Raw genomic sequence first — 12,820 nt, 5'->3', positions numbered from 1 at the left:
AGTAAAGTAACTTAACTACAAATAACCTAAAATGTAATGTGTATTGTAACCATGGTTACACTTGTAGCACGAAACAGCGACAATGATTTGTTATATTTAGAAAGTGACCATCTAATGAAAATAAAACATGTTTCAAAAGTTATTGTAAGAACTTTAATGGCATTATTAAGTGCTAATATCAGTACTTGGTATTGGCAAGTACCCAAATGTAATGTAATGTCGGTCTGAAAAAAGTGGTATTGGTGCATCCCTAGAATACAGTATATATGTATTAGTATTAATATTTAATTTATTGTATATTGTAGTTATTATTATTATTATTATTAGGGGGCCAAGCCCGCGGGGGCTGGGAACCGCGAATGCAAGGCATACGCGGTTCCCAGTACCAGCGGTGCTGGGAACCCTATTGTTTTTGTTCAGATTTTTATTAGGGGGCCAAGCCCGCGGGGACTGGGGAACGCGGATGCAAGCATACGCGTTTCCCAGTACCAGCGGTGCTGGGAACCCTATTGTAATTGTTCGGATTTTTATTATTATTAGGGGGCCAAGCCCGCGGGGCCTGGGGACCGCGAATGCAAGGCATACGCGGTTCCCAGGACCAGCGGTGCTGGGAACCCTATTGTAATTGTTCAGATTTTTATTATTATTATTTTCTATTTTTATTCTTCTCCCGATAAAAGTCATACTGCAGGCTAAACCGTGCAAGGTAGGGCGGTGCAATTTGGAGGGCTGGCCCACACCCCCGCACGTACCTCAGACGCAAAAAACTGCACACGTCCGCCTGCAGGGGGCGCTATAAGCAAGGAAAACGCGTTTTGGCCTATAACTCCCACACCGTATGTCGCACATTCAAAAACCTTATATCCCCCTATTCCTTGAATGGAGCTGAGTCACTTTGTAATTGGCCACGCCCACTTCCGCCTAAATAATTTTTTCGCAAAATCGCGAAAACTGGCAAACCTGCTTTTTCGAACTCCTCCTAGGGATTTTGTTCGATCTGGACGAAAAATGGCCCGTACACTCTTCTGGTCCTCATGAGCTTAAGTTATCAAAAGATTTTTTTTGGGTTGAAAATTCCGCGAATTATTAACGAACAAATTTCCGTAGCTAGCCGTAAAAATGGAAAATGTTGCATATCTCGGTCAAAGTAAATGCTATCGACACCAAATCAGAGATCCTTGGTTGGCATGACACCGGGAGCCTATGAGCTGAATTTGGCAAATGTCGGCCGCTAGGGGGCGCTACACATGTGGGAAGTTTATATCTCTAGAACGGCTGCACCGATTTTTACGAAATTTGGTCCGTACGATGTAGGGCCACTCCTGAGGCCACACCTTCAAGGGGGTCATGACAGGTCGATGTGGGCGGAGCTTATGACAAGATAAACAAAAAAAATTAATTTCTGCCAAAGTATAATACTTAGGGCTTTGAAATTTTATGGGTACATGTAGAATAGGACTCAGATCCTGCCTACCGAAAATCACACGTGTGCTCCGCTAGGGGGCGCTATAACGCATTTTTGCCTATAACTTTCACATTTTAAGTGACACGTTGAAAAATCTTATATTGCCGTATTCCCTGAAAAGCGCTGGATTTTCTGACGTAGGCCCCGCCCACTTTCGCCGAAAATTCCCGTCGCTAAGTCGCCACATGTCCGAAACCTACTTTTTCGAACTCCTCCTACAGTTTAAGCGCCATCTGCGCCAAACTTTGCACATACGATGTCTAGATGTGTCTGATCTAAAGTTATCAAAAGAATTGTTGCACGACAAAAAATGCGCTAATAATAACCGAACGATTTCTTGGCTAGCTTAAAAAACACATGTTGTGTCATATTTCGGTCAAACTACAGTCTTTCGACTTCAAACTTAAGACGGTGCTTCCAGAGGTCATCCACAGCCTCTGTGCCAAATTTGGTGCGGATCAGCCAATAGGGGGCGCTACAAACCCAAAAACATCGAGTTTCCGAAAAGTTGCTTGGATTCGTACGAAATTCGCTGTGCATGATGTGGACTCCCTCCTGAGGCCAACCGCAAACTTACGTAATGATTGGTCAAAGTGGGCGGGATTTATTACAACAAAACAAAATCGCCACGCATTCTGCCTGTGGCACTAACAGTGCACACCCACTACAGTGAATACTGCAGCTCAGCATCAGGCTGTGTCCTGACAATTACCCTGAACTGGAAGGCCGCGGCTCGGACGACGGCGCGCGTCCCCGCGATCGCCCCGAGCCCCGCGTCCCTCGGGGCCCGCGGCGGCGGCTTCCGAGGGCCGCGGGGGCCGGCTCGCGCGGGGAGGCTTGGCCCCCGTTCATAACTGCTTGCAGTTCTAGTTATTATTATTTTCTTCCTCTATTTTTATTCTTCCCCCGATAAAAGTCATGCTGCAGGCTAAACCGTGCAAGGTAGGGCGGTGCAATTTGGAGGGCTGGCCCACACCCCCGCACGTACCTCAGACACAAAAAACTGCACATGTACGCCTGCAGGGGGCGCTATAACCAAGGACAACGCGTTTTGGCCTATAACTCCCACACCGTATGTCGCATGTTCAAAAACCTTATATCCCCAAATTCCTTGAATGGAGCTGAGTCACTTTGTAATTGGCCACGCCCACTTCCGCCTAAATAATTTTTTCGCAAAATCGCGAAAACTGGCAAACCTGCTTTTTCCAACTCCTCCTAGGGATTTTGTTCGATCTGCACGAAAATTGGCCCTGACACTCTTCTGCTCCTCAAGAGCTAAACTTATCAAAAGATTTTTTTTGGGTTGAAAATTCCGCGAATTATTAACGAACAAATTTCCATAGCTAGCCGTAAAAATGGAAAATGTTCCATATCTCGGTCAAAGTAAATGCTATCGACACCAAGTCAGAGATCCTTGGTTGGCATGAGACTGGGAGCCTATGAGCTGAATTTGGCGAATGTTGGCCCCTAGGGGGCGCTACAAATGTGGGAAGTTCATATCTCTAGAACGGCTGCACCGATTCCTACGAAATTCGCTGTGCATGATGTGGGTTCCATCCTGAGGTTAACCGCAAAGTTACCTGATGATTGGTCAAAGTGGGCGGGATTTACTACAACAAATCAAAATCACCACGCATTCTGCCTTTGCCACTAACAGTGCACAGCCACTACAGTGAATACTGCAGCTCAGCATCAGGCTGTGTCCTGACAATTGCCCTGAACTGGAATGCCGTAGCTAGGACGACGGCGCGCGTCCCCGCGATCGCCCCGAGCCCCGCGTCCCTCGGAGCCCGCGGCGGTGGGTTCCGAGGGCCGCGGGGACCGGTTCGCGCGGGGAGGCTTGGCCCCCGTTCATAACTGCTTGCAGTTCTAGTTATTATTTTTATTCTTCTCCCGATAAAACTCATGCTGCAGGCTAAACCGTGCAAGGTAGGGCGGTGCAATTTGGAGGGTTGGCCCACACCCCCGCACGTACCTCAGACGCAAAAAACTGCACACGTCCGCCTGCAGGGGGCGCTATAAGCAAGGACAACGCGTTTTGGCCTATAACTCCCACACCGTATGTCGCACATTCAAAAACGTTATATCCCCACATTCCTTGAATGGAGCTGAGTCACTTTGCAATTGGCCACGCCCACTTCCGCCTAGACTTGTTTGCCCGAAAAATCGCGAAAACTGCAAAACCTACTTTTTCGAACTCCTCCTAGGGATTTTGTTCGATCTGCACGAAAATTGGCCCGGACACTCTTCTGCTGGTCATGAGCTAAAGTTATCAAAAGATTATTTTTGGGTTGAAAATTCCGCGAATTATTAACGAACAAATTTCTGTAGCTAGCCGTAAAAATGGAAAATCTTGCATATCTCGGTCACAGTAAATGCTATCGACACCAAATCAGAGATCCTTGGTTGGCATGAGACTGGGAGCGTATGAGCTGAATTTGGCGAATGTCGGCGCCTAGGGGGCGCTAGAGATATGGGAAGTTTATATCTCTAGAACAGCTGCACCGATTTCTACCAAATTTGGTCCGTACGATGTAGGGCCAGCCCTGAGGCCATAACTTCAAGGGGGTCATGACAGGTCAATGTGGGCGGGGCTTATTACAAGATAAACAAAAAAAATTAATTTCTGCCAAAGTATAACACTTAGGGCTTTGAAATTTTATGGGTACATGTAGAATAGGACTCAGATCCTGCGTACCGAAAATTGCACATGTGCTCCGCTAGGGGGCGCTATAACGCATTTTTGCCTATAACTTCCACATTTTCAATGACACGTTGAAAAATCTTATATTGCTGTATTCCCTGAATGGCGCTGGATTTTATGACGTAGGCCCCGCCCACTTTCGCCGAAAATTCCCGTCGCTAGGTCGCCGCGTGTCCGAAACCTACTTTTTCGAACTCCTCCTACAATTTAAGCGCCATCTGCGCCAAACTTTGCACATACGATGTCTAGACGTGTCTGATCTAAAGTTATCAAAAGAATTGTTGCACGACAAAAAATGTGCTAATTATAACCGAGCGATTTCTTGGCTAGCTTAAAAAACACATGTTGTGTCATATTTCGGTCAAACTACAGTCTTTCGACGTCAAACTTAACGCGGTGGTTCCAGAGGTCATCCACACACTCTGTGCCAAATTTGGTGCGGTTCGGCCAATAGGGGGCGCTACAAACCCAAAAAATCGAGTTTCCCAAAAGTTGCTCGGATTCCTACGAAATTCGCTGTGCATGATGTGGACTCCCTCCTGAGGCCGACCGCCAACTTACGTAATGATTGGTCAAAGTGGGCGGGATTTATTACAACAAATCAAAATCACCAGCATTCTGCCTTTGGCACTAACAGTGCACACCCACTACAGTGAATACTGCAGCTAAGCTTTGTCCTGTGTCCTGACAATTGCCCTGAACTGGAAAGCCGCAGCTCGGACGACGGCGCGCGTCCCCGCGATCGCCCCGAGCCCCGCGTCCCTCGGAGCCCGCGGCCGTGGGTTCCGAGGGCCGCGGGGACCGGCTCGCGCGGGGAGGCTTGGCCCCCGTTCATAACTGCTTGCAGTTCTAGTTATTATTATTATTATTAGTTACTTATTCCCTCCTGATATACCCCATCACTGCATGACATCACTGGTTACTGGATCACTGCCTCTCATACAAACAGACATGCACACATGGACACTCACATAGACACACACACACAAGCACACAACCGTAAATTGATATCTACCCCTTGACTCCCACCCGTATCATCTTATACACCTTTGTATCTACTCTGTGTTGTCCTTTGTGTCTGTTTGTTACTCTATGTCTAATCTGTTTGTGTTTGTTTGTTTTTTGTCACACTTTATCGCCAATAACAAAAATTGAGGTCACGTCCTCACACCTGATCTGTAAAACCCCATTTAATAGCATCAAATAACTCTCCGGAAAATGAACACGTGAGAACACGAGAAAGAAAACGTGCAATCCAACAGCCTAAACCAGTGATTCCCAAAGTGTGGGACTGGTAAGCCTTGAAACCCTGCATTTGGGCCTTGAGAGGTCATTAAAAATAAATCATTAATCAATCAATCAATTGATTTTTCAAGTTTGAAACCATGATAACATACTTAGGATTAATTTTAAATTAGTAATCAGAACTGATAAAACAAAGTTAAGGGACTGAAATGACATGTTATTCTTCATTTATCTGACCTAGTTAAAGAGGTTTTACAACGTAGGTAGGAGTAGAACTCCTACCAGCACTAAACAACAACAGCCACACGTGTAAGAGAGCAACATGTGCAGCTACAGCAACAACTCTGCTTCAGCTCGTCCAAAAGAAAAGGTAGTGATGCGTGGATCGACCCTGTTAACCCACGGAGCGGGTGGGTTCAGATTGACTTTGCAGAAAATATCAGGGGTTACAACAGGTGACAAAGCAGGGACTGGAGTAAGTATTTACAGTATCTCACAAAAGTGAGTACACCCCTCATATTTCTGCAAATATTTAATTATATAACACTGACGAAATTACACTTTGATACAATGTAGTAGTCAGTGTACAGCTTGTATAACAGTGTAAATTTACTGTCCCCTTAAAATAACTCAACAAACACCATTAATGTCTAAACCACTGGCAACTAAAGTGAGTACACCCCTAGGTGAAATTGGGCCCAATTAGTCATTTTTCCTCCCCAGTGTCATGTGACTCGTTAGTGTTACAAGGTCTCAGGTGTGAATGGTGAGCAGGTGTGTTAAATTTGGTGTTATCACTCTCACACTCTCTCATACTGGTCACTGGTCACATGGCACCTCATGGCAAAGAACTCTCTGAGGATCTGAAAAAAAGAATTGTTGCTCTACATAAAGATGGCCTAGGCTATAAGAAGATTGCCAACACCCTGAAACTGAGCTGCAGCACGGTGGTCAAGACCATACAGTGGTTTAACAGGACAGGTTCCACTCAGAACAGGCCTCGCCATGGTCGACCAAAGAAGTTGAGTGCACATGCTCAGCGTCATATCCAGAGGTTGTCTTTGGAAAATAGACGTATGAGTGCTGCCTTCATTGCTGCAGAGGTTGAAGGGGTGGGGGGTCAGCCTGTCAGTGCTCAGACCATAAACCACACACTGCATCATATTGGTCTGCATGGCTCTTCTAAAGATGATGCACATGAAAGCCCACAAACAGTTTGCTAAAGACAAGCAGACCAAGGACATGGATTACTGGAACCATGTCCTGTGGTCTGATGAGACCAAGATAAACTTATTTGGTTCAGACGGTGTCAAGTGTGTGTGGCAGCAACCAGGTGAGGAGTACAAAGACAAGTGTGTCTTGCCTACAGTCAAGCATGGTGGTGCCCAAGAGGGTTAAGGCAGTGCTGGAAAACAATGGTGGCCACACAAAATATTGATATTTTGGGCCCAATTTGGACATTTTCATCTAGGGGTGTACTCACTTTTGTTGCCAGTGGTTTAGACATTAATGGCTGTGTGTTGAGTTATTTTAAGGGGACAGTAAATTTACACAAGCTGTTATACAAGCTGTACACTGACTACTTTACATTGTATCAAAGTGTCATTTCTTCAGTGTTGTCCCATGAAAAGATAAAATTAAATATTTGCAGAAATGTGAGGGGTGTACTCACTTTTGTGAGATACTGTATGAACTCCAGAGACACTGTGTGCAGTAGTCCTCCTTCTACCTTCCTCTCCCCCTCTTTGTCTCCCTCTTAGTCAAACACACACACAAACACTTAAATTTGCAATTAAAAAAAAAAAAAAAACTAAATTAGGCAAAAATATTGTACAAAACCACCCAATAACAATATATAGTAAATATATTGTCAGAGGTAACAGCTCAGAAGTGCAGTTCATGCATGCAAATGAGTTTTGGACACAATGCACAATGACATGGACATGACATCCTTTGTGTCAATCATGGAGAGCAGACAACAGAGAAACCTTTGCTATTTGTCCCTGGGTAATACACTTTTTTTCACATTTCTTTCTCTTTTCTTTTTACTTGGTATAGAACGGAGGTCTTTGAGATTAAATTTCACTTTGAAGAGCCATCACTGAATTTACATATAATGATAATCTAAATCTGAAACAAGGGCATCTTTGATTTCTGTAGTTTTCATGTAATGTAATAAGACAGTTTATTCTTTTTTCTTCTGTAGTCTCTCTGCTTTTGACCTCTTCTTCAAATGCTGCCCTTTTACTGTGTGATGCACACAATCTATTTCTATTTTAAGTTATTTTAAGTGTGCCTGATAGGTGATCAGATCAGATTAACTGGGTCTGGGTCTACTCGTTGTTGTGGAAGAGTTGAAGTCTATCACAACAACACCTGGGGAACAGTCTGTGATGACAACTGGGACTTAAATGATGCTGAAGTTGTGTGCAGACAGTTGGGTTGTGGTACAGCACTGAGAGCCCCTCAGTTGGACCACTTTGGTGAAGGAACTGGACCAATCTGGCTTGATGATGTGGACTGTTCAGGAAGTGAAAGTTCTCTAACTGAGTGTCAGCACAGAGGATTTGGGACACATGACTGTAGCCATGGTGAGGACGCTGGTGTGGTGTGTTCAGGTAAGAAAACCTTAGAATGAAGTTATTTTTTTCTGTATAATTTAACAGGTCTGTTGTCGTTTGTGACGTCAGAGCTGTTCAGATGCAGAACAGGAAGAGAACTGTAAGCTCACTCTGCAGCATGCTGTTAGAATTAAATAGCAGAATAAAAAGTGTGAAATGTTCCAAACATTCATTTAGCATTTCTGTGTCTAGATTTCAGATTAGCTGGGTCTGGGTTGACTCATCAAGAACATGTTCTATCCAGCAATCATTTATTTGTCTTCTACAGGTCCTCTGATCAGATTAGCTGGGTCTGGGTCGACTCAGTGCTCTGGAAGAGTTGAAGTCCATTACAACAACACCTGGGGAACAGTCTGTGATGACAACTGGGACTTAAATGATGCTGAGGTTGTGTGCAGACAGTTGGGTTGTGGTACAGCACTGAGAGCCCCTCAGTTGGCCCACTTTGGTGAAGGAACTGGATCGATCTGGCTTGATGATGTGGACTGTTCAGGAAGTGAAAGTTCTCTGAGTGTCAGCACAGAGGATTCAGCCAAAACAACTGCTCACACAGTGAGGTGAGGAAACCTTTGGATCTAATGAAGTATTACAAATTTGCAATTCCCTCAACCTAGATTTAGATGAATGCAATGCAAAGAAATGGTATTTAATGTTCAGACTGATAAATTTTATTGTTTTTAGTAAATAATCTGAATCTGATGTGTGTAACAAGTTCCAAAAAAGTTGAGACAGGAGCAACAACAGACTAAGAAATTAGTGGAATGTTTAAAACAAAATCTGTTTGCCCACTGTGTGAACAAGTAGTCCCATCAGTTTAAGAATCTTTCTTTACCCACAGTTTCAAAGAATTTAGAAGTATATATAATAGATAATATAAAGATATACTACATTGGCTTGGGAACACTTGGGAAAACCTTTTAGGTAAACACAGTTTGTCACTGCATCTACTGATTCAAATTAAGTCTCTACAATTCAAAGCTAAAGCCATACATCAACAACATTCACAAACACTGGTGACTTCTCTGGGCCTGAACTAAAGTGGAAAAGTGTGCTGTGGTCTGACGAGTCCACCATTCAGATTGTTAGCAGTATAACAGTTCAAAACCAAGCACCTGTGATGGTATGGGGGTGTATCAGTGCCCATGGCATGGGTGAATGTCACATCTATGGAGGCACCATTAATGCTTAAAGGTACATATAGATTTTTGAGCACCATATGCTTCCATCCAGACGATGTCAATGACGTCCCTGCTTATTTCACCAAGAGAAGGCCAAGACACGTTGCCTTGATAGTAAAAGAGTTAGGTTACTAGACTGGTCTGCCCACAATCCACTCTCCCCTTGAACATGTGTAGTGCTTTATGAAGCAGACACCCCAGACCGGTGAGCAGAATGAGAACGAATTTCACTCTTAAGACTTAAACAGTTAGTGTCCTCAGTTCTCAAATGCTTACTGAGTGTTGGTAAAAGTGAGGTGATGGAAGACAATGGTAAACATGTTTCTGCCCCAACTTTTTTGGAACATGTTACAGGCTTCAAATTCAAAATGAGTGTATATTTACAAAAGACAATCAATTGTATTATTTTGAACATTAACTATCTTACAGTCAAAATTCTAATTGCATTCTATTTTTTATGCCAACTTTTTTAAAAGTTAAGTTTGTATATTCAGTCAACACATTTCAGTGGAATCAGATCTGAAACTAAATTAACTCTGCTGAACTCAGTGTTGCCTCTGTCAGTAACATTTATTCATTTATGACTGGCAAACAATTCTGTTATTAGTGCCACAGCCACCCCTGGCCTCAAAAAAAGAGTGCTGTTATAAAATCAATACTCTGTACATGCAAATACCCTGAGTTTCAAACTTGGTATATGGAAAGACAAGGTTGGATCAGTGCATCCAAGGTAAGGTAAGGTAGCAGACTCATGAACGATTATGTGGGCCTGTTTTTATTAGGTGTGACTATAGTCAGTTATTGATAAAAAAAGAAAAAGTATGCAACACCTTTTGTCTTGCATTTACATCCTGTGTTCTGTGCCTAGGTGTCAGACTAGTTGGGTCGACTCAGTGCTCTGGAAGAGTTGAGATCTATTTCAACAGTACCGGGGGGACAGTCTGTGATGATGAGTGGGACATAAATGATGCTGAGGTGGTTTGGAGTTGGACTGTGGAACGGCACTGACCACAACTAAATCAGGCCTTTTTGGTGAAGGAACTGGACCAATCTGGCTTGATGATGTGGACTGTTCAGGAAGTGAAAGGTCTCTAACTGAGTGTCAACACAGAGGATTTGGGACACACAACTGTTCACACAGTGAGGACGCTGGTGTGGTGTGTTCAGATGAGGAAAACCTTTGGCTAAAACATTTTGAATAAATGTGTCCTTTCTGTATAACAGCTCTGTCACATCCTCATTGTAGTTTGTGATGTCAGATGCAGCAGGAAAACAGCTGTAACCTCACAGTCCAGCATGTTGTTCAATTTAAAAAGCAGAATAACAAGTGTGAAATGTTTCCTAATACACTGTGAATTAAAATGAGGAAGTTTGTCATGTTTGATCTACTGTGAAAAGTGTTATATTTTACTCAGTGTGTTTGAATGATGCAAATGTATATTAATCTTACTCTTTAGCTAAATGTTTAAAAGATTCTGTCATGACCACATAACTAAAAAAAACACATGTTCAGTCCAGTGATTTGTTTTCTGTCTTCTAAGTTTAGGACTCCATATCAGATTAGTTGGATCTGGGTTGACTCAGTGTTCTGGAAGAGTTGAAGTCTATTACAACAACACCTGGGGAACAGTCTGTGATGACAACTGGGACTTAAATGATGCTGATGTGGTGTGCAGACAGTTGGGTTGTGGTACAGCACTGAGAACCCCTCAGTCAGCCCACTTTGGTGAAGGAACTGGACCAATCTGGCTTGATGATGTGGACTGTTCAGGAAGTGAAAGTTCTCTAACTGAGTGTCAGCACAGAGGATTTGGGACACATGACTGTTCACACAGTGAGGACGCTGGTGTGGTGTGTTCAGGTGAGAAATTTGAGTCATTTATTTGATGTATGTTGTAACAATGATTATAATAACAGCCACACTGGGAGTTTGAGGGGCCAAACAAACAAAAGATCAATAAAGCTTCAGAAATAAAACACTGAGAACCTGATTACTTTCTTATTTGTTCAGTGAGGCTCCCAGCATCCCCATGAAACCTGGACATTTAGGTGGAACATTCATCCTGCAAAAAACCTTGAGATCATCCAGAAAGACTCAAACATCAAGTACCAACTCTGCTACCTTCAGTATACCTAAAGTGGACTTTGACATGGAGGGCTGGTATCAGAGTCAGTTGAGAAAAGCACCTCAGAAACTGAAACTGAAACTTGCTTCTAAGTGACTTCATCAGACTATAAATTATTGATTTGAAAAATAGCAAATAAATCGATAAAATGAAACAAAACAAGACAAAGTACTTTAGCAACACTGTAAAATCTCTCAGAAGTGGTTTTATATCAGTTTTCATACAGGGCGTGACATTAGCACCCCCCTTCCAAATGTGGGTAGGTTTCTGTGAAATGAAAAAAAGAAAAGAAAAACAAACATAAAATGCCTCTATACTGCTCTTCTGGTGTAATCCAAGTCTCCTAAAGACCCAACATGCCAAGTTGACTTGGCAAACATTCGTTACACCATGTTTTTAGCCTGAATCTTCACTGTAGATCTTTAGCTTGGAGCCACATTCACGTTTGTCTGAACTGAGTGTGTGGCATGTTGGGGCTTTAGGAGACTTGGATTTTGCCAGACGAGCAGGAAGGAGGTATTTTATCCTTTTTCTTTTTTTTTCATTTGAAAACTGGTCACCATTCACTTCCATTGTTTGGGAGATTCTGCAACACTGTTTTCCTGTGAAACTCCAGCAGTGTTTTGTGGACTAAAAAACTAAACCTGACCTTCAATCAGCATGAGGATGAGTAGATAATGACTGAATTTTCATTCAATGACTGAATTTTCATTTTTTGGCAAACTATCCCTTTAATAAACTTCAGACATCATTAGGATACTCTTTAAACTTCTGTCAAATGGTAGATCTAAACAATGATATTGATCCACATAGAGAAAATTATTTTGATCATATTTTTTGCCATATTGCCCAGCCCTGATACGATCCAGTGAGTGGCTAATAACTTTGAAAAACCACTAGCCACAGTGGCTGCTGAGCAAAAAACTTAATGTCAAGTCCTCTTGACGATATAAAACCACATTATCCAAACTGAATTTTTCAGGGAGGACACTGTGGTTCCTGTTTAATGCTTATCATCAATCAAATAATCTCGTAATCTGTCAGTAATCTTCCTTAAATTTAGTATAAATAATGAAATCAGTTAAAACAGTGTGTTCACAGACATCTGCTGCTTGATCACACACACTTTAGACTGAGAGGTAATTTCAGTCAGTAACAATGTCATGTTTTTTTATTTAAATGTAACAAAATTAGCCTAATGTGTCTCCAGTATCTCAAGAAAAACCTGCTACAATCCAGACGTGTCTGGAGATAACAGAGGAGATTTTAATGCATTTTAGGGAAAATCATTTCTGCAGATCAGTCCCAGTCATAATCTAATCTGCAAAGCTCTTATGTTCTCTCTGTCATATGCTTTTGCATTTGACCATACAAAACACTGCAAACAGGAAGATGAAATAAAAAATAATCTGAAAACTGTGCCTCCACTTGTTTATTTTTTTTATTCTTTCACCTGTGCAGCCTGTTCTCTCTCTCTCTCT

General features: G+C 42.7%; 1 protein-coding gene across 1 annotated transcript in view; it reads left to right on the top strand.

Moving 5' to 3' along the window:
- The window catches only part of LOC146310119 (uncharacterized), a 97,954-nt gene that overhangs the window by 65,444 nt on the left and 19,690 nt on the right, over window positions 1-12,820 (top strand). Inside the window, 4 exon segments of the mRNA XM_084743350.1 lie at window positions 7,718-8,032; window positions 8,304-8,483; window positions 10,237-10,380; window positions 10,757-11,074. Coding sequence (XP_084599476.1) covers window positions 7,718-8,032; window positions 8,304-8,483; window positions 10,237-10,380; window positions 10,757-11,074 — 957 coding nt within the window.

This window comes from Lutjanus erythropterus, chromosome 19 (genome assembly GCF_056507025.1).
Source record: "Lutjanus erythropterus isolate fLutEry1 chromosome 19, fLutEry1.hap2, whole genome shotgun sequence".
In the NCBI taxonomy this organism is placed as follows: domain Eukaryota; kingdom Metazoa; phylum Chordata; class Actinopteri; order Lutjaniformes; family Lutjanidae; genus Lutjanus; species Lutjanus erythropterus.
The sequence above is the reverse complement of the archived record's forward strand: the minus strand, read 5'-3'. Positions and strand labels throughout refer to the sequence as shown.